General features: G+C 41.5%; 1 protein-coding gene across 1 annotated transcript in view; it reads left to right on the forward strand.

The window, feature by feature from the left end:
* The first annotated feature begins 6,761 nt into the window (after nucleotides 1–6,761).
* MDGA2 (MAM domain containing glycosylphosphatidylinositol anchor 2) overlaps nucleotides 6,762–21,072 on the forward strand; it is an 862,553-nt gene continuing 848,242 nt past the window's right edge. Inside the window, exon 1 of the mRNA XM_037016589.2 lies at nucleotides 6,762–8,576. Within this exon, the coding sequence (XP_036872484.2) occupies nucleotides 8,300–8,576 (277 nt within the window). The 5' untranslated portion in view covers nucleotides 6,762–8,299. The remainder of the gene's footprint in view (nucleotides 8,577–21,072) is intronic.

Genomic DNA, 21,072 nt, shown 5'->3' on the forward strand with positions numbered 1-21,072 from the left:
CTAAACTTTGAACTTGTATAATGCTGTTTTGCCTCCCTGGGCCCCACCTCATAGGCAGGATCTTGCCCTACCCCCTTACTTATTTTTTGAGGATTGGACTGTGCAGATATAATGAATATTGAAATATTACTCTATATTTAATTTGTTTCTGATACTCCGCAATTCTTGTTGCTCTAGAGTTTTAAATTTTCTGAAGCTGAGCACCCCTTCAGGGAAAGGGCAGAAGTCAGGGAAAAAAGAAGTATAAGGCATTTGAGAGAAAAAAGATTTTCTGGGAACTCCCAGACCTAGGTTTTACATTATTAAGGTCTAGCTTGGAGGACTCAGACCACAGCATTTTTTTCCCCTATAAACCAGAGAGTAAGGGGAATGTAAGAATGAAATGGGGTTATATTTTCCCTTTAGATGGACAGTGAACTTCCCTCTGGCCTGGTGGGAGGCTTGTTGTTTGGAAGAATTGAGGGACCTAGAGAGGAAGGTAAATGAGATGACAGAGTAGGAATATAGGGATATGTATGTCTCTGAAGGGGACTTCCCTTGTTCTCTCTTATGGTTGCATGGGGAGTAATGACTTTCGTATACTTTAGGAATTCTGGGGTATAGAAAGCTTGTTTGTTTTTTACTCTTGCTTAACTCTTAGATGAAAACAACTCATCGATTGCAAATAAAGGAATCTTCAAAGGAATAGAAATGTCAAAATGGTCTATTCAAATAAAGAGAGAGTGAAGCATTGTGCCATTTGTTTTCCCAGTGTGAGGGGTGTGTAGGAGATCCAAACTTTTCTGGTGGCCCCAGAGGAAAATGGAGAAGTTCTTCAATGGCTGCAATCTGGGAGCAGCCTGAGGTTGGACTGAGGTGGTCCTTGAATCCTCATTATTACTTGGCGCCAGTGGATGAAGAAGTGATCTGTGGGGGCAGTGGGGTGAGTGGCAGATACTCAAAGACTAAGTGGGGGACAGCAGTGCTGGATGGAGGAAGATACCTCTTGCTGTTATCAGGACAAACATGAACCAATCATTTGTGGGGTGAGTATGAGAAGAACATGTGAAAAAGCGCCTGAAAAACTGGGTAACTAAATGAAAGAGACTAAAGAAAGGGGCTGTGCTTCTTTGAGTTTTTCCAACCATTGGCTGTTACGAGTAGCTTCACAGGCTGGGTTTAATTATAGAGAACATTAAAGCTGATATTATATTACTTAATGTTATACTACATACATTATATTAATTATATTAGTGTTGTGATGACAAATTTTTGAACCCACCATCTGATAATGACCCGAAGTTTCTGTCCTTTATTTCCTCTTACATGTACATCTGTAAACTGCTCTATGTAGAGAATCTTGGGGAAAATTTTTGTTCAACTCTCTTCAAGTCCTCTACATGTTATCTATGGTTTAATCAAATCACTTTTTGTCAGGAACAGTGGGTTCCTTTATATTTCCACCACAAAATTTCTAATCCAACTTTGATATTGATTTTTAATCTGGTCGACTGGTGACCTAGAAGTATAAGTAAGCTTCATACTAATCTGCTTTTTAAAGATAGTAAACCAAGCATAGTGATAAGCAGAAACTTCTCTGTGTTAATATTTAAGCTGCAGAATTCTCCAAGGATACATCCAGGGATGTAGCACATTCAAAAACAATCTTGGAGTACATTTGTACTCTCAAATTTTCAAGTTTTCAGAAGATATTAACGTATTCTTAAGTGCTGAAATGCCAAACCATTACAGATAAACTGTGGAAAGACTTTAGAATTCAATGTGACTGGACAGAAATGGGACAGATAAACTTTTAATGAAAGCAAGACAAAGTAATGCTTTTAGAGAAAAACACTTCATCATACTTTTAAAAGTAAAGGTTCAATCTGTTGGCTAACTCCAAAATGGAAGTGATTCGTTACTAGCCCCATAGACTAATGTGAAAGAACTAACAAACATTACCAAGAAAAATATTGAGTAATAAAAATATTACTTGAGCACTATGTGCCAGATGCTGAGCTATGTATCTTACATACATTATTCTGTTTAAAACTTAGAGTAACCTCTTGCTCTTTTCACTTGATAAAATAAAGGAAATATCAAGGTCACACTGATGCCAGCAATTCCAAGCTCAAGGCAATGTGATATCAAAGTGTTAGGGTCCAGGACTCCGGGGTTTCCCAGAGAACAAGCCACACGGACACGAAGATGAAAATCCAAGCAAAGTCTTTATTCAGCCAGCAAGCTGGGGTCAACAGCACCTCCCCTGACACGCAGGCCGAGTCTGAGCTGCCGACCCCCAAGCAACTTTAGGTATGGTTTATATGGGATTTCTACAGTCATTGCACCAGAGCCCGCACATTACCCCAACCAATGAATTTGAAACACATTCTATACTTTGGCCAATAAAATTGGAACAGGGACACACCAGGTGCCTGACCTTTGCACAGCATTCCTATGTGACTTATCACGAGTTTCGACCCCAGGGGGGTCGTTTACTTCTAGTTATCTAACGACCCCAGGGGGGTCGTTTACTTCTAGTTATCTAACTTAGTGCAGGGTCCAGGAATGTTAGCCTCACGTAGTTTCTACGAAAACTGGGTGGCTCTGCCCTGTTCCCTGCATTCCTCTACAAAAGCTCAGATGTTTGCCTACTATGTTACGCTGCCCCGCACTGAACATCATCCACCCTGGAACAAATCAGCATGTGTCTGTTCCTGGAATAGTGTCAGAATTATGAGTTCGAGAGGGATGTGTCAAAATAAGAATAAATCTAGGGCATGGCTACGAAAATTATCAAGCCATGGTTTATGATGGTAGGCTTTTAAAAATATAATTATGGGTTTAAGATACAAGCTGCATAGGAAACATGGGTGGTTCTGGTTCCCCAAACCTGGGAAATCTAGAGCTAGGACTAGCACATCGATCTTGAAGGAAGGAGGGCATATGAAAGGGAACGCTTTTTACCAAATGGATAAAAACTATCAGAAATTTGATATTTTTAAGTTGGAAATAGAATATGAAGACCACAAAATCCCTCGACTCATGTTTTCTGCTTCTGCCTCAGTTTGTTAGACACTCCTCACTGGCAATCACAATATATCTGAGACCTGAGCCCCATCATCTTGTAACAAATTATCCTGGCATCCTCTCAAAAGATATCCATATAATCAGCCTCTCTCAGGCACCTTCTTTTTTATTCGGACCCTGGATTTGCTACCTCCAGGGATTATTTTCCGGGTGTTTTGTTGTTTCCTCAAGCCATCTATCTCCCCTTGGCCACTCTCAGCCCTCACCAAGGGGAACTGATGTGCTTCCTTTCTAATATCAGCATCAGCACTTGGTTTTCTCACTGCCCTTTTGGCTCTCCCTAAAGCCCTGTTGAGAGACAAGCCTGTTTCCCAAATAGAAATCCTCATCTCATACGTAACACTGGTGTCTGGGTTCTGCTGCTTATGAACAATTGCCCCCTGCCTGCCTCCTGGAAGTGACCAGCACCTGGAATCTCACATGCTATGTTCTAATAGAAAATCGTATCTCACTATCAGCTGAAACAGCCAGTTCTAAGTGATGCTGCTCAGATCTCTAAGCTTGCATGTTGGAAGCTATTACTAAGTAGGAGGAAATAAAACCAGGTGGACAGGCATTTGGCTAGAGAATTTACCAGAAGATTTTGTGCCTTACAGGAATGGTTCCATTTTAGGGTTTAAGCAGGCTTTATTATAATCTGGGTTAGCTTTAAAGAGATTTGGTCCCCTGTGCACAGATAGAGGGAGTGATAGTTTGGGGTGTCAGGTGCATGTCTGGGCCTCAGAGCAGTGGAGCTTGCCTTAACAGATTCTGGAAATATCAGAAATAGAATTAGCTTCAGAATAAAGGATTAGGCCAGGGGTCCAGATATGCAGCCAATTTAGCTAAGATTCAGGGTGGTTTATAGCCCCAGTAAACTGTGATATAAGCCAGGAATCTTTGATCAAGAAGAATAAAGTGAGCACAAGGAAGTGTAGAGCAACAGGTCAGACGATATAATTCCTGAGGGATTACTAATATGTCACTGATGAGTTTTACATTCTTGTTTGGTTTTATAAACTGGGCAGGGGATTGTGTTTATAGGAGTCAGTGTGATTTAAAGAACCACTGGGAAGAACAGGGAGTAGCTATAAATAAAATACAAGACCTGGTATTTGCTTTGCAGGAAGAGGATAGATTGGAAAGAAAGGACAGATGTGTCACTGATATTCTGATTCTGTGCCACTCACTTGTATCTCCAGTTACTAGTTTTTGTCATTTCTGTCCCACTTCCTTGGCTGGATCTTGTGCCAAGCTGTGACTTCCACCATGACATTGTCTTCCTCATGCTACCTTGGTTGGAACATCATTCTCATCCTGGAGGATGAAGATAGAAATTTAAGATGAAACTATTGTCAATAAAACTATAACAGGTTAATGAAGGTAATCAGTACTGTCAAAGGGGAGACCCTAAATTTTCATGGTTATGTCATTACAAATGATAAAATGTCTGTGGCTGCTCCTGTTAGAGAAAGAATGCTCTTGAGTGGGCCCTGGCAGCAATGCAATATGGGATTCCTTTGGGTTCTATACAATAACCATATTCACTTTATAAAATCCAAGAAGCTGGTGATCCCTAAAATTATTTAATCCAAGAAGCTGGTGATCCCCGAAGTCCTGCTCCTGTAGGACTGTAGGACTCTATTCTAAATGGGCCACAGTGTTTTGGGCCTGCTTTCATTACAGCATTTGGACCTGCTTTCTAGAGCTCCTCCCCTTTTTTCTGATAAAGTATTTCCCTACCTGTCCTTAAGCCTCAGCTCAGGCTCACCACCTGCAGGCCTTCAAAAGTTAGTGCTAAGGTGTGGCTGTATACATCATGCTGTTTGCTCAGGACAGCCTAAAAAATGTTGAATTTCAAGAAGAAAAAAAGTGCCTTGGTTGATTGAACTGGCCAACCAAGGTTTCTATAAATAATTTATCCAGTGTTTTCACTGAAACAAAAAGACATATTAAATGCAGGGCAATTTTTATTCTTACTCTCATGTAACCCAAAATTATTGCATGTACAACTTGCCACCCTATGCCCTGGGACTTTATTTATAGAGCACTTAGAGTGTCAGCAGAAGTAGCGTGCATGTGTTAATCAACACCCTGTACACTAGATTGTATGTTTCTTAAAAGTGGGCATTCTGTTCTCTATATCTTTGAACGACCAATATCCAGGATGAGGCCTGGCCCAGAGTAGGTACACCTGGCTGTTTCCTCAATTGAAATAAATTGTAAAATGAGCGCATTCTCTTAAGTTTTCTCCAGGCTCCAAATAGTTCGTTCAGAAACCACTGAAGGCTCCAAGGATGTGTGTCCTTCCTGAGGCAGAAATGTGCTTTACATGAAGGAGAAAGGTCCTGAGTTCTGAAGGTTTGTTGAAGGTGAAGACTTACCCTTTCTTTTATAAGAAAGTCTTCACCTTCAACATGAGGGCATATCCTCATTAGGAACATTCCTTTGGTCTGTGTTCCTTTGTTAAAGTGATACATTGACTTTTTGGGATAATAAAATGTTTCAATCTAGAGTACTACAACTACTCAAAAAGCCTGTGATTCCATAAATAGTAGTCAGAAAAAGGGCCAGTAGAAATATGCAGGTGAAGTACTATTACAGAAAATGTGCAGCTAGAATCTGGAAGTGCCTCATGGACAAGATGCATTCTGAGCTGCTATTTGAGAGATGAGTTGCAGTTTACTCCCCTGCGCTGCAGCAGGCAGGAATGATTTACTTTTAAAAAATAGATCTTCAGAAACTTAAAACAATTCCTCCCTCTCCACAGCCACAGGTGACCGGTGAGAGAGCTTCATTCATTCCCCTTCAGAAATGTCACACGGTTGTTCTTCTAGAGTGATATTTAATTCTATGTGAAAGTGGCGTTTCACAAAGAAGGGGTTCTCAACACTATGTGAGGCACCCTTTAGGACCTTCTCAACACTATTGGTTCATCTTGTGATAACCCAGCTGGTAAGCACTAAATCAATCCTATTAAAAAATATGCATTATTCACTTAAGTGAGGAAAAGAACCTTGGAAACAATGGGGACTATTCATGTCATAGTGCTTGGAGTCCCTTCCCCCCAGCAGAAGTAGCAGGGAGATGAACTTGCAGTGTGTTACACCAATTTATTATGAGAGCAGGTAAATGAACAGTATGCTGTCGACTTCCCACAGCAATCACTTTTTTTTAACACTTGTGTAAGTGCACGTTTTTAGCTATTTTAATAACTTCTCTTTCCATATACTGTTTGAATGGCAGGAATATATTCAACAAAGTAAATTCCGCACTGGAGGCACTTCCTGTAGTTATAGAAACAAATCACAAACCGCTATTATATGACTAGTTTTTCCTTACTAATTTTTGGGCAAGTATTTCTACAATGTACTAATGTAAATTAGAGATATCTTGCATTTTCCAATCCTTTTGTAACCTCGAATTTCTTAAGCTCCTCAAACATCAGAGAGCTCTGTCCCAGTTGAGAGACTGTCTTTCACAGAGGGGAAGATTTGCAAAGGAGTTAACTTTAGGAGACATTGAATATTAAATAAACTAGGCTCCGAATTCCTTGTGTTTCTTCTCTAGATCCTTCACTGCTGTTAGGAGCGTATTTCCATTTAAAAGGACAGAAATGGAGAAGAAACGGTGCCACTTCCAAGTGCTGTGGCCTGTTCTGCCCTCTAGTCAAGCAGAACGCCTCGTGAAAGCCCTGGGGCGGCGGGGAGGAGGTAGTATGTCCACTAAGTTTCCCCAGGTCTAAGGTGTAGCTGGTCCTTCCGCGCGCAAACGCAAACAGCGGCGTCAGAAATGATAACAGGCGTCCGCCGCCGCGGAGCTTCTGGAAACGGAGAAGGGCCTCGGCGGGGAAGGCCGGGGCCGGATGTCCCCGGCCTTGCGGAGCCTCTCGGCGCCGTCCATACTGATGAGCCCCTGGGCTGACACAGGAAGGCAGAGCGAAGGCGGAGCGGAGGAGGCAGAGGAGGCGCCGAGGAAGGCGGCCGAGCCGTGCACCCGGCTTTGACGTCGCCCAGCTGCGGCTAGCAGCTCGCGCTCTCAGCACGTAGCGCACAACGTGACCACACTCAGCCTTCTTCTCCGGCAGCCCGGCCGCCTGCTCGCGGCTTCTCCCGCCTCCTCCTCCTGTTCGCCTCCGCGGCGCGCACCCCCGCGCACACCCAGGGATTCCGGCCGGCGTCGGGCCCCTGGAGCTCCGCTGCCCCGCCCGGGCATCTGTGCCGCAGCTGGGGCCTGAGCAGTGGCCACGCAGCCGGGGTCCTCCTCTGGCGGCCGCTCCTGCGTTCACCTCTGGATGCCAGCACTCCGTTAGCCGAGGCGGGGAAGCCCTTCTGCGGCTCCCTCCTCTAAACTCCCGCAGGTCCCCACCGCCCCCACCCCTTCACCTGGCGGGGGAGGAGCGGAGGAGAAGAGGACGCGCGCGGTGCCGGTGGGCACGCGTAGACGTGTGTGCGGATCCGGTCTCTGCTTGGCATTGTCCCGCTCGTGCAAGTGACGGTGCCTGGACTCTGCTTTTGGCTCCCGGAATTGGTGCGGCCGGCCTGAGCCCTCTTTTCGCTGGTGGGGCGCTAAAGGCTGTTTTGGAGAACCGTGGCGACGGCGGCGGCGGCGGCGGCTGCGGCTGGTGCCCGAGAGAGCTCCAGACGCACACTCCGCTCCCAGGCTGTCCCTCTCCCCCCTTCCCTCTTCCCTTCCCTTTCTTCCACCCCGGCCCCTTAGCCCCACTCCTCCTCTGCCTCCTCCTCTGCCTGCTCTCCCCGTTTGGCGATGCGAGCCTGTACCGTGTAGCAGGATTGGCGTTGCAATGGCAACTGATGGAATGGGGGAAGGCAAGACAGCAGGGCTGGGGGCTCCGGACTGCGGGCGGGCGGGCCGCTGCCGCCGCTTGACGCTTCGTCGGGGACCTTCGCGAGTTACTTTGTAAAGAAGGACCCAGTCGAAGAAGCCCTTGCTCCGTGCCCCGAGTCCGAGGCCACTTCCTGCTCCTTGGCTGCCTGCGCCAGGCTCGCGCCGCTCGGCACCCGGACCCCTGCCCGCCGCCAGTTCAACGCGCCGCCGCCGCCGCTGCGGAGACTCGAGCCCGCCACCCTGAAGAACACATCCCCTCACGGCTCCGGTGCCATCACGCCCCCTGCTCCTCCCCGGCGCCTGCGATTTTCCCAGGCGCCCGGTGTGAGTGCGGCGTGCGTGCGAGTGTGTGTCAGGGTATTGTGTTGTGGGAGTGTGTGTGTGTGTGTGCGCGCGTGTTTGAATGAGTGTAGGGTGTGCGGGGCTCCTGCGCTCCGCTCGCGGCCGCTGCGGGGGAAGGACGGACGGACGGCGCTTCCCTTGGCGAGCGGTTCCCGGGCATCTCGGCTTGGCCCGGGCGCGAGTAGAGCGCGCCCGGCTGGCCGCCGGCCTCCGGAAGGTCCCGCTGCGTCCCTCCTGGGCTGGATATGTTCATGTTCACGTGAAGATGGATTTAGTGTACGGTCTCGTGTGGCTGCTGACGGTCCTCCTGGAGGGGATCTCTGGCCAAGGAGTATACGGTAAGTGGAATCGCGACGCTTTTGTGACCTTGTGATTCTTAGGCAAGATAGGCTGGTGAGCGCAAATGCACGACTCGCCGTTCCCGGGCCCCTCCCGGCGTGGCATTTGATTTACACTTCATCGCGTTATTGCGAGCGATAAGCAGGCAGCGAGCGCGCTGCAGATTGGGCTGTGAGCCGCTCCCCCAGCGCCTCTGCTCGGGCTCGGAGTTGGGTCGAGCCGGCAGCAGCGCACGCGTGCAAAAGAGCGGCTTTTTACTTGATTTATCTCCTCTGGGGACTCGAGCTCTAGCAGTCTTTGCTTTAATAATGATTTGGCTCCTTGCATGCTGCGGTGTCGGTGCCGCGGTTTCCCCCAAAGGGAAGCTTCGAATGTGACCCCAGGCTGCTCCCCATTCCTGTCCGCCTTCCTTCCTTCACCTTTTCCTTGTCCTTTTTTTTTTTTTTTTTTTGGTAAAACCTACATGACTTGATTTCCCGGCTCAGGAAGTGGGGTGACAGCTGAGTTGCGTTCTGCACCAGTCGTTTCCATGAACACTGAGTTGGGAGGGGAAAATAGCAGGCAAGATTCTCGGTGCCAGACACAATTAAGGGACATGTTTATGTGAATGGATGAGCGAATGCATGAATGAGCGGACGGCCAATTCCGCGCTCGGCTCTGGGGCAGGACACTAGTTTGCTTCAACAGGAACACAGTCTCAGGAATCTAGAAACCCCAAGTCTGGGTGCGTTAGGACCGAGAGGAGGGCGAGCTTGTTAATTCGGAGATTTTTAAGTCCTCAAGAGCAAATCCTGGTTCTTTTGACTGTCAGCAGTTGGCACTCTTGGCTTTTGGGACTGAAAGATACACTCTAACGCACGTCCAGCCTTTGGCTGAAATGTGCGTTTTCTCCTGGGACAAGCAGGCGGTGCCATAAAGGAAACATAACTTTTATGATCTCGAGGTATGGTGAGTAGGTTAGGAAAACAGCCCTTGAGGGGACAAGCAGGCTGAGACTAGTCCACCGCTTCTCTAAGGGCCAATTTTCAGAGAATGTGCTGGAAATCCAGCCCACTGCTTTTGGTCTCAGGGGTTTGGACTCCAGCGCTGCAGGTGCTCCGTCAGTGGCTGCCCCCAGGCAAGGAATACGATTTCTTGTGTGTAAATGTTAGAGATCGCTCTGTGGACCTTGGAAATGACTGTGGACTGGGTGCGGGTGCAAGGGAACCTTGAGAACTCACAGTTCTCTGGGAACGTGGAGTGCCTAATGGGAGGGTATTTGGGAAAGGATGCGGGAGAGAGACCCAGACCCACCCCTCCTCTCTCAGCTGTGTTCTGTATAGGCCTGAGCAGTGCAAGGAGGTGGCCGGAAGGGGGTCCCGAACCGCGAGCCCTGGCTTCTCCCTGCGCTTTATCTGCCACTCCCCTTTGCTGCGTTCCTAGTTCCTTCCTTGTCTTGGCCAAGAAATCTTCACATTCTTCTGTTTCTAAGCACCTTAATTTCCTCTCCTACTGCACTCCCTCTTTCCCAGTTAAAAGAGAGCTTGATTGATGGTGTTGGTGTTGGTGTTGGTGGTCGTGGTGGGTGTTTAGGAGAGAGCAGCTCAGATCCAGCCACATTTTACCTCTTGGCTGACAGCAGGAGGTGAGGCCTTGAGGAGAGCAGGGATTCATTTAGCGCTGTGTTGACTTCAGCTGGACTCTGGTGTGCCCAGAAGCTATGAGGGCTTGATTTCTAGGGATGGAGGAAGGGTGGAGATAGAGCCTTCTCGATGAGCTGTTTCTTAATATAGGAGAATCTGAATTCCTTTTATTCTATTTCCTGGTCTTTATTTCCTTTCCATTGGTTCAGATCATCCCAGCTAAAAGGAGGTTTTTTTTTAAAAAAAAAAAATGTGTGTACATGTGTGTAGGATATAATGGGAAGTAAGAAATATTGGATGGGCAGAATGTGGTAGAACTGTCTGGATTAAGGAGGCATGGTTCCATTTTTCTGTTACTTTTTGTCATTCAGATTATTTGTCCTGGCAAATGGCATGTTGGGTAGGGAAAAGGATAAGATCTAGGGGTGAAGAAGTAGGAAACAATTACATTAAAATAACCCTGCACCCATGTTGCTTAGTAGTAGAGAAGGAGGCAGTTCCATTGAACTGGTCATTGTGTTGACGGTGGTCTTGTTTGTTTTGTTTTAAAATCGATGTGGATATATTAGTAACTTAGCTGGGAATAGAATCAGCTTTGGGTGAAAACTGATCGGCATCCCTGGTCATTATAAATGTTACAGTTATTAGGTGGGTCAAAAATATATTTATATATTACTTTTCAAATGAATCTTGCACATCGCAGAAGTTAGGTTTTCAAAGTGGGAACCTCTCACCTTCAGCAATACTGTCCACCTGGGAACTTGTTAGAGATGCAAATTCTTGGTCTCCTCCCAGACTTTGTAAATCAGAAACTCAGTGTGTGAGACCCAGCAATCTGTGTTCATTACCTCAGGTGATGATTCTGATGTACGCTACAGTCTGAGAACCACAGATAGAGACTTCAAATTTCATTGCTTTGACTTGTTTATCACAACCATTCTTAATCTAAAGAGCTTTATTTTTCTTTGTGGAAGCATTTATGGGGAAAATAACAGTTTATCTTATTTAGATATAAAATATTAATCAATTGTAAGGACATGGACATAAACGGTAAGGTTATCATGTATGTTTTAAACATTTTACATGAAGAACCTTGAAATGATTAATTTAAGAAGGACAATTATAAACAGACACTTCAAAGACTTAGGAGCTTCTCTAGCATAAAAATCTATATCCCTGTATCCTGTTATTTGCCTGTATTTATCAAATGTAAAAGCATTTATATTACACACAAAGTATTAATTCTTAATATTGTCTTCTAGTTGCTAGGTTAAAGGCGAAATAAAAAGTATTTTATGAGTAACTCAGGCAAAAATCACCTCATTGTAGCCTAAAATTAATTATATGACTTAGAAATTAACAAATGAGTTTGCTCATTTGGGTGCTACTTATGGACAGTACATTAACTATTTCAGGACACCAAGTCATAGGTTGCTTTGCCTCCCATTAAAAACTATACAAACGTAGTCTTTACTGCTTGGCTGGAAAACTATGAGCATGGAATTGGGCTTTGATTTTTTTTCTTAATAATTGAGAGTATTTATTTTCATGCATGGATTATATTGTCTTGAGTTACTATAATCTTATTGTGCTCATTCAACTTGGCACCCACGTGTAGTATTTAAATGTAAACATCTGTACTATAGGCCAAAAAAAATACTTTGTCATTTATCTTGAAATATTGCTTAGTAAACAAACTGTACAGTAAGTGAGATTTGTGTCAGTGTGGCATTTGGGTAAGAGAGGTTATGCTTTAATTTATGTCTGCCTCCACCAGTAATTGTGATGACATTAAAAACATTTAAAAATGGCATTTTCCTTACTTAGTTCATATCAGGAATGGCATTACAGTAACACAAATTATTTTAAAACACTTTTGAAAGAAAGTTACTTATAATGGACTAGTATCAAAAATCATGTGGACTTTTAAGATAACTGTGTTGTTTTAATGGATAATACCCATTTAGGGAAATCTCTGTGCAGTTTTAAAGATCCATTTTCTTAAGTTATAGATTCCCCCTTCTTAAATTTAAAAAAGTTATTTGTAGTTAAATTTTTTTCTCAGAATAATCTTGGAGTTTAATAAGTTTGTTTCAGTTTTCTTTTTATTTAAACATTACTGAAAACACCAATACATCATTAAATGAAGAATGAACTGGTATGCATTTTTTGACATGAATTTTATTGCATTTCCATTGCATTAGATTTAGGGTAACCAATTAAACCTAGCATCAAGGGTCATCACATAAACCCCAGCGCTGCAGGTGCTCCATCAGTGGCTTCCCTACTGAAATATCTAGAGCTGAGTGATCGAGAGCATTTTCCTAATTTTTAGTTTTCTTTGTAAGACATTCTATGGTAGTAAGTTGTTTGGGCTTTTTAATTGCATTTTCTAGAGATTCTGTTGATAATGACATAATATTGAGAATCGTATCTCCTGTAAATTTCTCAGCTGTCCTGTTAAGGAAAAACTGCTCCATTGCCACACATTAAAGTTTTGCTTCTGGCCCATCAGATCCTTAATTTCCAAGGAGGTTAATAAAAGATTCTAATTGCATTAGCACAGGCAAAAGTCCCCACTACAAATGAAAAATAAAATTAGAACTCCATGTTTGTACAGTTTTTAATGGGAGGCAAAGCAACCTATGACTTGGTGTCCTGAAATTGTTAATGTACTGTCCATAAATAGTGTCCAAATTAGCAAACTACGTTCACTCAATTCAAGTAGTGTCAGTTCATCTCATAGAATTAAAGAATGACACCCCAAGAAGTAGCTAGACAGAAAAGACTTTGTAGCATTGAAAACCAGGGAATAAGATGGACAGGAAGGATCTGGAAGATATTTCAGACAGTCTGTGTTGAATCTGGGTGGACAGATTGGCCCAAAAGGACAAGGATGCTCTGGAAGGTCAGTTGACCCATTACATCCAGTCCAGGATGTTGCCGTCCTCAGAGTAAAATTATCCCAAGGTGCATTGAATTACGGTATTTGTCCAGTTTGAGTTTGAAGAGACCCTATAATCAGATAATGCTTTTCACTGAACTCATATTTTGGGTATCAGCCTGTGGGAAGAGAGGGGAAAATGAGTTTAATAAATGTTGCTGAAAGAAAAATTAGTCTGAAGCTTTATCTCATACAATCAGCTATAACCTGCTGTCTTCCCACTCCACCCCACTGTCACTGCATGCGCACACGTGCACGAAACCTCATGCCATCCCTGCCCTGGACAAGTGGGTGGGCTGTCCCTTCTTTCTTGGGATTATTTTTGTCCAGTTAAGTTTGTCCTTGTTCATAATATTACTGAGAATTTGCATACAAATGGGCAGATTATTTTGTACAAGGTTACTTGCCCATGTCCTATATGTCCCTGGGGAAGCCCCTAAGTGGCCTAGAAGTATTTTAGATTGAGCAGGTTGTACTTCAAGCCTAAGGAATCATTTTATGGAGAACATGTCAGTGAGGGTGTGAGGGTTCAGAAAATTAGGCATCAGAGATAAAAGTTTAGAGATGAAGCAGTTCTGGTGAATAGATATCCTAGAAGAAATCCAAGGAAGTCCGTTTTCATGATCTTGATTTCTTGCCTTAATTTTACTGTCTCTAGTTCTGACTTTTCTTATTGATACTGTAAACATTTTAATTTTTGTTCTGTAAGATAAACCACCTTAGATCTTTTTTTGAGAAGCAGGGCAGAAGCAAACGTTACTGAAAGAATGTGCTCTGATTTTGTTTAAAATGTACTATTTTAATGTGATTGGGGTAGGGCTCATAGCAATTTGACCAATAGCATGAGCCTTATGAGTTCAGGTTATGTCTTGTTAAGACAGTTTTAAGAACTGTGGTCTTGGGTTACTTTCCAGCTCTTGAGGTGATTCATCACTCACATTCTCTCTCCTGGTCTTCATGCTTCCAAAAGAGTCTTGAAAGAGTTGAGCTTAAAGCTTCTAACATGCAAAGGCAAATACCCACCTACCTACTCCTGGATCTGAGCTCTAGAGCTGGTGGTACTCTGGCTGCTGCAGATACTACGGGAATGTGCTTTTAGCTTAGAGTTAAATTTTGGAAGATCTTACTTTCTTTTCTAAGGACAAGCAAAGTATCATACTGAATGCATGTCACCTATGAACAGGGTGAACATTTTTAGCTTTATTGTAATTGCTATTAACTGAATAGTGCCACAAGATGAAATTTCATTTCTTTGCTTCAGTGACTGTCAATGGAAATATATTACTTAGAGCAGACTGAATTAATGATTGCATTAATAGAAAACTGCATTCTATTTTTATTTTCAAATCCAATTAATAAACTTTGGGACCTGTTAAATCAAAGTTGTAAGAAGAGACTTTAAGATGTCATTAAATCATCCCATTAATTTAAGACACAATGGCATTATATTATGCCACTCAGATGGCTGTTCTATGCTGTTTGTGAGATCTTTACAAAAAGAAGTTCCAAAAGTCATTTTTCCAGAGTCTAGGCACATCCATTTGATGGATATTTTTTGTCAACTTACTGAAGTTCCTCATGCTCTGCATGTACTTGTTGTTTTCCATTTTATACCAGTACGATTCCATTTTCTTTCTTAGCTATACCACCTTGCAAAGCTCCAGTTAATTTTATATTAGTTTTTATAGTGGCTTATATTGGTTTGTATTGAATTTTACATTGGTTTCTTACTAGTTTTTCTAGATACTGTGCCATTTCAAATCTTGTGCTTAATACACTTTCTTTAATTGTGATTTCACTGATAATAAATTCAGTAAGAAAGATGATTCCTGTTTCATAATCCAAATCATACATTCCCCAGGAGTTCATAATCACAGAAAAAGGATTTCAAATATTAGGAACCTATTTTTCTGGTTATTACACATTTATTATGTATTTATCAGTTAAAGACATGTTAGGGAAGGAGAAAAGGTATTGGAAATTATGATATAACTTATTCTTTGTGTTTTTTAGTACGTTACCTCTACAACTGAATAAAAAATAGGTGACATTGGTTTCATGCTGTTCCCAGTCAACAGGACTATTGTGTGGTTGACAGATGGGGTCAAGTATGTGACATGTTACCTTATCTGCAACCAGAATAGTTTTCTTGTATTATTTTGTTGTAATGAGAATGGGAACGATAAAAATAATTGAGTGGTTCTGTGGAAAGGGAAACATGTCTGTCTGAAACAGGAAGATTAGCTCATAGCTGGGCCTCCCGAGTCCTAAAGGACGGCACAAATAGCAGCTGAGAGCTCAAAGAGGTGGGAAGGAAATAGTGTGCCACCTGAAAAGTCTATTAGAAAAATGTGTGTCCTTTAAATAATGGCAAAAAGCAAAATGATGTTTTTCTGAAGTAATTAGAACTTTGTTCATGTATGCCAAAGAGAGGAAGAAAAAAAAATGTCTGCCGTTTGACCAAAGGGCATCTTTAGGGAGGTTTACCTGGGCTCCTGAAAGGAAAAAATGAGGAACTCTTAAACAGAGCCTGAGGTCCCTGTGGGCCAGATTATCCTTTCTGCTAATTAACTTTGTGATTTAGGTATATAAGGAGAAATAGGCACAATTTAAGCAGGGGGGCATTCTGTCTGTTATTTCTGAGTGGAACAGTGAATTGGATCCGTGCTTCACCTCAGGAGACTCCTTGCTGAAGAGGAGGACGCTTCCATGAATATCCTGAAATGATAAAAAAAATCTGAGGAAAATATGTCACTTTTCAGATATTGTGACCATGGGAATTCTAAACAAATTCTGGGCAGAATTAGGGTAATTTACAGTAACTTCAGTCAACAAATTATTGTCTAACTGCTGTGGATAACACATGTAGCTATGTTATAAGAGCTTTGAACTCATGGAGTTTCCAAGTTTAGTGAGGACAGAAAGCCAAACGGAAAAACAAACACAAGGCTATGAGCAGTACGCAAATGTTTGTGGCTAGACGAGGGAGAGCAAGTACGGTTGGTGTCATGGTTGGAGAACACTTGAAGAAGCGTACATCGTGAGTTGAGCCTTGGAAGTTTTGGCATAATAAAGGTAACGGGGGAGTAGTGGTACAGAAAGAAAAATAACTCTGGAATCCCTGTGTGACAAAACCTAAGCGATTTCTCCAAAGTATACCCCAACTAGAAAGATCTGTCTTTCATTTACCCTAGCTAACTCCCCACCAAAGTCTGTAAGTTTGCAAAATAAATTATGTTGTGTGATTCTCTGGAAATCGTTCAAGTATTTATGTCCACCAAGATTCTGGACTTGTACGTGTTCACTTCCAAGCCAACTGACCTGCTCATAAGACAGTTGTCACTACATTTCCTGTGGGATACTGAGCCCTCCCCAGATCTAGACAGCCTTGGGGAGCTTTGAGCCTATATAGGAGCTTCTTTGTGGAGCTAAAGTCAAACATTTTTCAAAGCCATTTTAGAATGCCCACTCTTTAGAAGCAGCAGACTATGGTCCAGAATGTCTTAAACCATTATGTTGTACTTTACATATGTACAACCACTGAGATGAATTCATTGCCCTTATGATAAAGAGAGGTGCGTGCTTTCATTATTGTGTTTTATTCTTGTGCAAGGTAGCATGATGTGGTGGAAAACTGCTGGGAAACTTGGGCTTCCTTCTTGTTCAGCTGCTGCTTTACAGTATGAGCACTGGCAAAAATATTAATTTCTCTTCCCCTCTTCTGCATCTAATAAAGTCTTAGAAAAGCGGGATGTTATATAGAAAGAGTGTGAATAACAGCAAGAATAAAAAATGCATTGTTGCATTTTTATACTTGGAATAGAAGGAGAATGTGTGGAAGATGTCCTCTGTCTTCCTTTATCTTCCTTAAAAGGTTCACTCAGGTACTCTATCAACTGGATCTCATAATAGGTCTGCCATTTGGTTCTTAGAACATAGTTGGTGACTAGGAAGTAACAGAGAGCAAGTACCTCATTACCTTTTTTCTGAAAGAAATATTCCAGTGTGTCAATATAACAGAAAATAGCCCAAGTGGTATATTTTAAAATAGTACAGGTAATATTAATATGTTTTTGAAAATGCTATTTAATATTGCATCTTGTATGGTATTGCACCTCAAGCTAGCCTCTTTCTCTCGATCCACACAACCCCGGAGTTTCTCCTTCTGCTTCTTAATGGTGGGAGTGGCAATGGGGAGCTGGTATTCTCATTTAAGAGCTCCAAAGAATATTAGTATAACCTAAGCCTTAAGATCATGAGTGTATTTATATATGTGTGTGTTCAAATATATGTATAAATCTTGCTTTTGTGTCAGGGAGCAAGAATATTCTCAATGTGCTACCATTTTATGACTAATTAGAAAATTGTAGTATAAAAAATAATTCATCCAAATGGAAAAAATTAGGGATATAATTGTAGGAATCTATATAATTGATAATTTAAAAACTAAAACAGAGAAAATGAGTGTAAATCATTCAATGGGGCTATCGCAAATTTATTGTATAACATCTAATTTTGATCCAGAAGTGACCAAAATTGCTCTTTCCCACCTACTCACCTAATCATTTAAAAAAATCTTTAGAGTTAACTGAAAAGGCTCAAATCTTACTCAACATTAAACCACAACAGCTACAGACATAAGAAAGTGTTTTTCTTCATAGTGCATTTTAATTATCCTTGGTACTCACTTCCTGTTTTTTGAGGGTGAAAGATAGTTCATGTCAGCAATCCCTAGTCATATAAATAACTGATGGGAGAAATTTGTTTGGCTAGTCTTCTGACTGTCAGAATATTAGCTAGATATTGGTTGGCCATCCATATATCTTAGATACCTTTGTAAAACCAAACCCAAAGGTCATCTTTACATAGGACTTTAACAGACAACAAAATTATTGGTTGAGAATATTTTCCTTATTATGTGGAATGAACAATATTGACTTTGCTAAGCAAGCCACGTTAGCATATACACACAGCAGACTTTGCAACATGCAAATTTACCTTATGTGTAGTTTTGTAGTTGGCAATCTTCCCTTAGCATCTCAGAGTTGGTGAAGTTATTAGCAAGAAGTTGTACAGTTAATATTGAACTTGTTCCTTGTTTTACATGTTTTGTTCTATGCCATTGTTGTGATTCTCACCTTGTTCTTTTATTCACTTCATTTTTCATTTCGTACTTGTTTCACATGGGGCTATAACACCTGTACAGAGTTGCTGTATTAACTTCAAAGTTTTCAGTCTTGGTACACAATCAATTAAAGCTCTGTCTTGGAAGGAGGTACAACTCTCTTCCATGATGATCTTTCCCTGAAATAGTGTAAGCTACACAATGACATCATCACTGTGAGCCTTGGGGTTTAGAGACTCCCCACTCTTTACCGAAGACAAGAATAACTCGTGGTGGGCTGCAGCCTTTTTACTCAGGGGCTACTTATTCTCTGATTATTTCCTGTGCCTAACCAACAAACATCTCTCTAGGTGCAGTGACCAGAGTTAAAGGTGGTCATCTTCCTGCTTGCCATGATTTTGTGATTTTACTATTGAACTCTATTATATGATTTTGGTTAATATTTCAAAAAGCATTTAAGTTTTTAATTTTCTATCATAATTGAAAACTCACACGTTAGTGCCTTAACTCTCTAAGCTTACTTATGCAAAGAAGTACTTTAAAACTTTTATGCTTAATCACCTCTCCAGTTTCACAGAAAGGTTAAAGGTTATCTATCTGTCTGTCTGTCTGTCTGTCTGTCTATCTATCTGTCTGTCTGTCTGTCATCTCTCCAAACACACTACAAATGTATATTTGTAGTCTCTATCATGGTCTTTTCTCTTTGAGGTTGTAGGGCATCAGACATATCTGCATGTCAAGTGAGGATACTAAAACACATTCATAAACCAAATTTAAATAACCTGGATTATTTGCCTTCTTTTTTCCATCTATTATTGAAAAATAGTCAAACATGGGATATGGTAACTTTTCATAAAATATCATTTATCAAGTGCCTACTATATGCCTCACCTTGTGCTAGGAGTTTCATATACATTAATATATAATCTTTGAATGAGATAGATGAGAAATCTGAAGCATAGGGTTTACTACCATATAGTTACTGGTGGCAGAATTTGGAATCAAATATGAAGTGTATGTAAAAATAAATATTTGTATATACTAACACATCTATTATTAAATGATATTCATATACATATATTTATGCTTAGTATGATTAAAACATGCAAATTAGCTAGCTCATATTGTGCTGTTCATGAAACTTAATCTCAAGCAGTATAAATTTGAAATGCAAATTGTGTGATAAATTCTAGCTTTTTGCCTGAGAAATATATATAGGTAGTGAATGTCAGCACTTTACATCATGCAGTTTTTTCTTGGGAAAGAAAGATACGATTTATAATTCTGTGTTTTTTTTCTTCTCAGAATTGAAGTGCTCATACTGAGGGCTCTCTGGTATAATTTATTTTTGGACTGATAGGATATTTTAAGCATATTCATAATTAGTGACCTGTAAAAATGAAGACATAGCTCTACTAGATATTCTGCAGAAGTGGTTATATTCGTCCATGTAAAATAGGAGGCATGTGCTTATGAGAAATAGCCACTGCCAAGTGAACTACTTTATTTCCCCCAGGCTGATTAACAATCACTGGCCATGGTAGGATTGATAGTTAAATGTCATATTTGGCCTGATTTTTGCCTTGAATTCCCTCCGGGTAAGCTTGGGCATTTTTCGTGCAGAGTTAATTGAGGAGACTATATCAGCGAGTTTCTTTTTTTGAAAATCTTGTTGTGCTCAAGAGAACAGTTGATTGCAAGTTCTGCCCTTCTCTTAGCTGCCAGTGAGTTCCTCTAACCTCAAAGCTTACAAATTAGTGGACTTTAGTGATTTGTTTTAGGCTTTTAGCTACAGCATTTGCTACTATGAAAGTCATTTTTTTTCCTATGCTTTTTGAATGCTGTTATTGTGTCATATAGTATAACCCTGTACCATTCTGGCTATTGTGTGATTGATACAGAAACTGCTTCGATAGGAAACCATTTCAAGAGAGAACAGGAAAGGTATTATATTCAGCTGTAGTGCCATGCATTTCTAAGCAGCTGATGTTCTCTTTAACTGATAACCACCCCACCCCCGCCCCAAATTTTCAGAGGCAGTTGAGCCTTTAGAACTTTAACTCTTAATTCAATCTGCCTGCAAGAGCAGTGCCCTGAAATTCATTATACATTCACATTTCACAATTGGGAGTTCATTAATTCTGTAGTATAACATTGGTATTGTATTTTAGTCAGAACTCTTTATTTTAAAGAACACGGAGAACACTAATTTTGTGAATTTTTCTTTTTAAACAGTGAGTTCTTCATACCTGAGTCAGTCTTTGTGGGATATGACTTTTTGCACACTAAAAATTGTGATAATATTTCAAATGGGGTAGACCATCATGTATTATATAATTTAAGAATCTCAACTTACACTGCAAGCCTTTGTAAAGGGAAAGAGTAAAAGGTGAGTCAAATCAAAGTTCAGAAGTGTTTAATCATAGATTTTATGTTATTACCACCTCACACATTTAACACTATTATTTGGGAATACCTACAGAAAATAGTACACCTGTTTTTTTTTTTAATTAAGGTATCATTGATGCACAATCTTATGAAGGTTTCACATGGGCAACATTGTGGTTACTACATTCACCCCTATTATCAAGTCCCCCCCACACCCCATTGCAGTCACTGTCTATCAGCGTAGTAAGATACTATAGAGTCACTACTTGTCTTCTCTGTGCTATACTGTCTTCCCTGTGCCCCTCTACATTATGTGTGCTAATCGTAATGCCCCTTAATCCCCTTATCCCTCCTTTCCTGCCCTCCCTACTCCCTTTCCCTTTGGTAACTGCTTGTCCCTTCTTGGAATCTGTGTG

Source organism: Manis javanica, chromosome 8 (genome assembly GCF_040802235.1).
Source record: "Manis javanica isolate MJ-LG chromosome 8, MJ_LKY, whole genome shotgun sequence".
NCBI classification, from domain to species: Eukaryota; Metazoa; Chordata; class Mammalia; order Pholidota; family Manidae; genus Manis; species Manis javanica.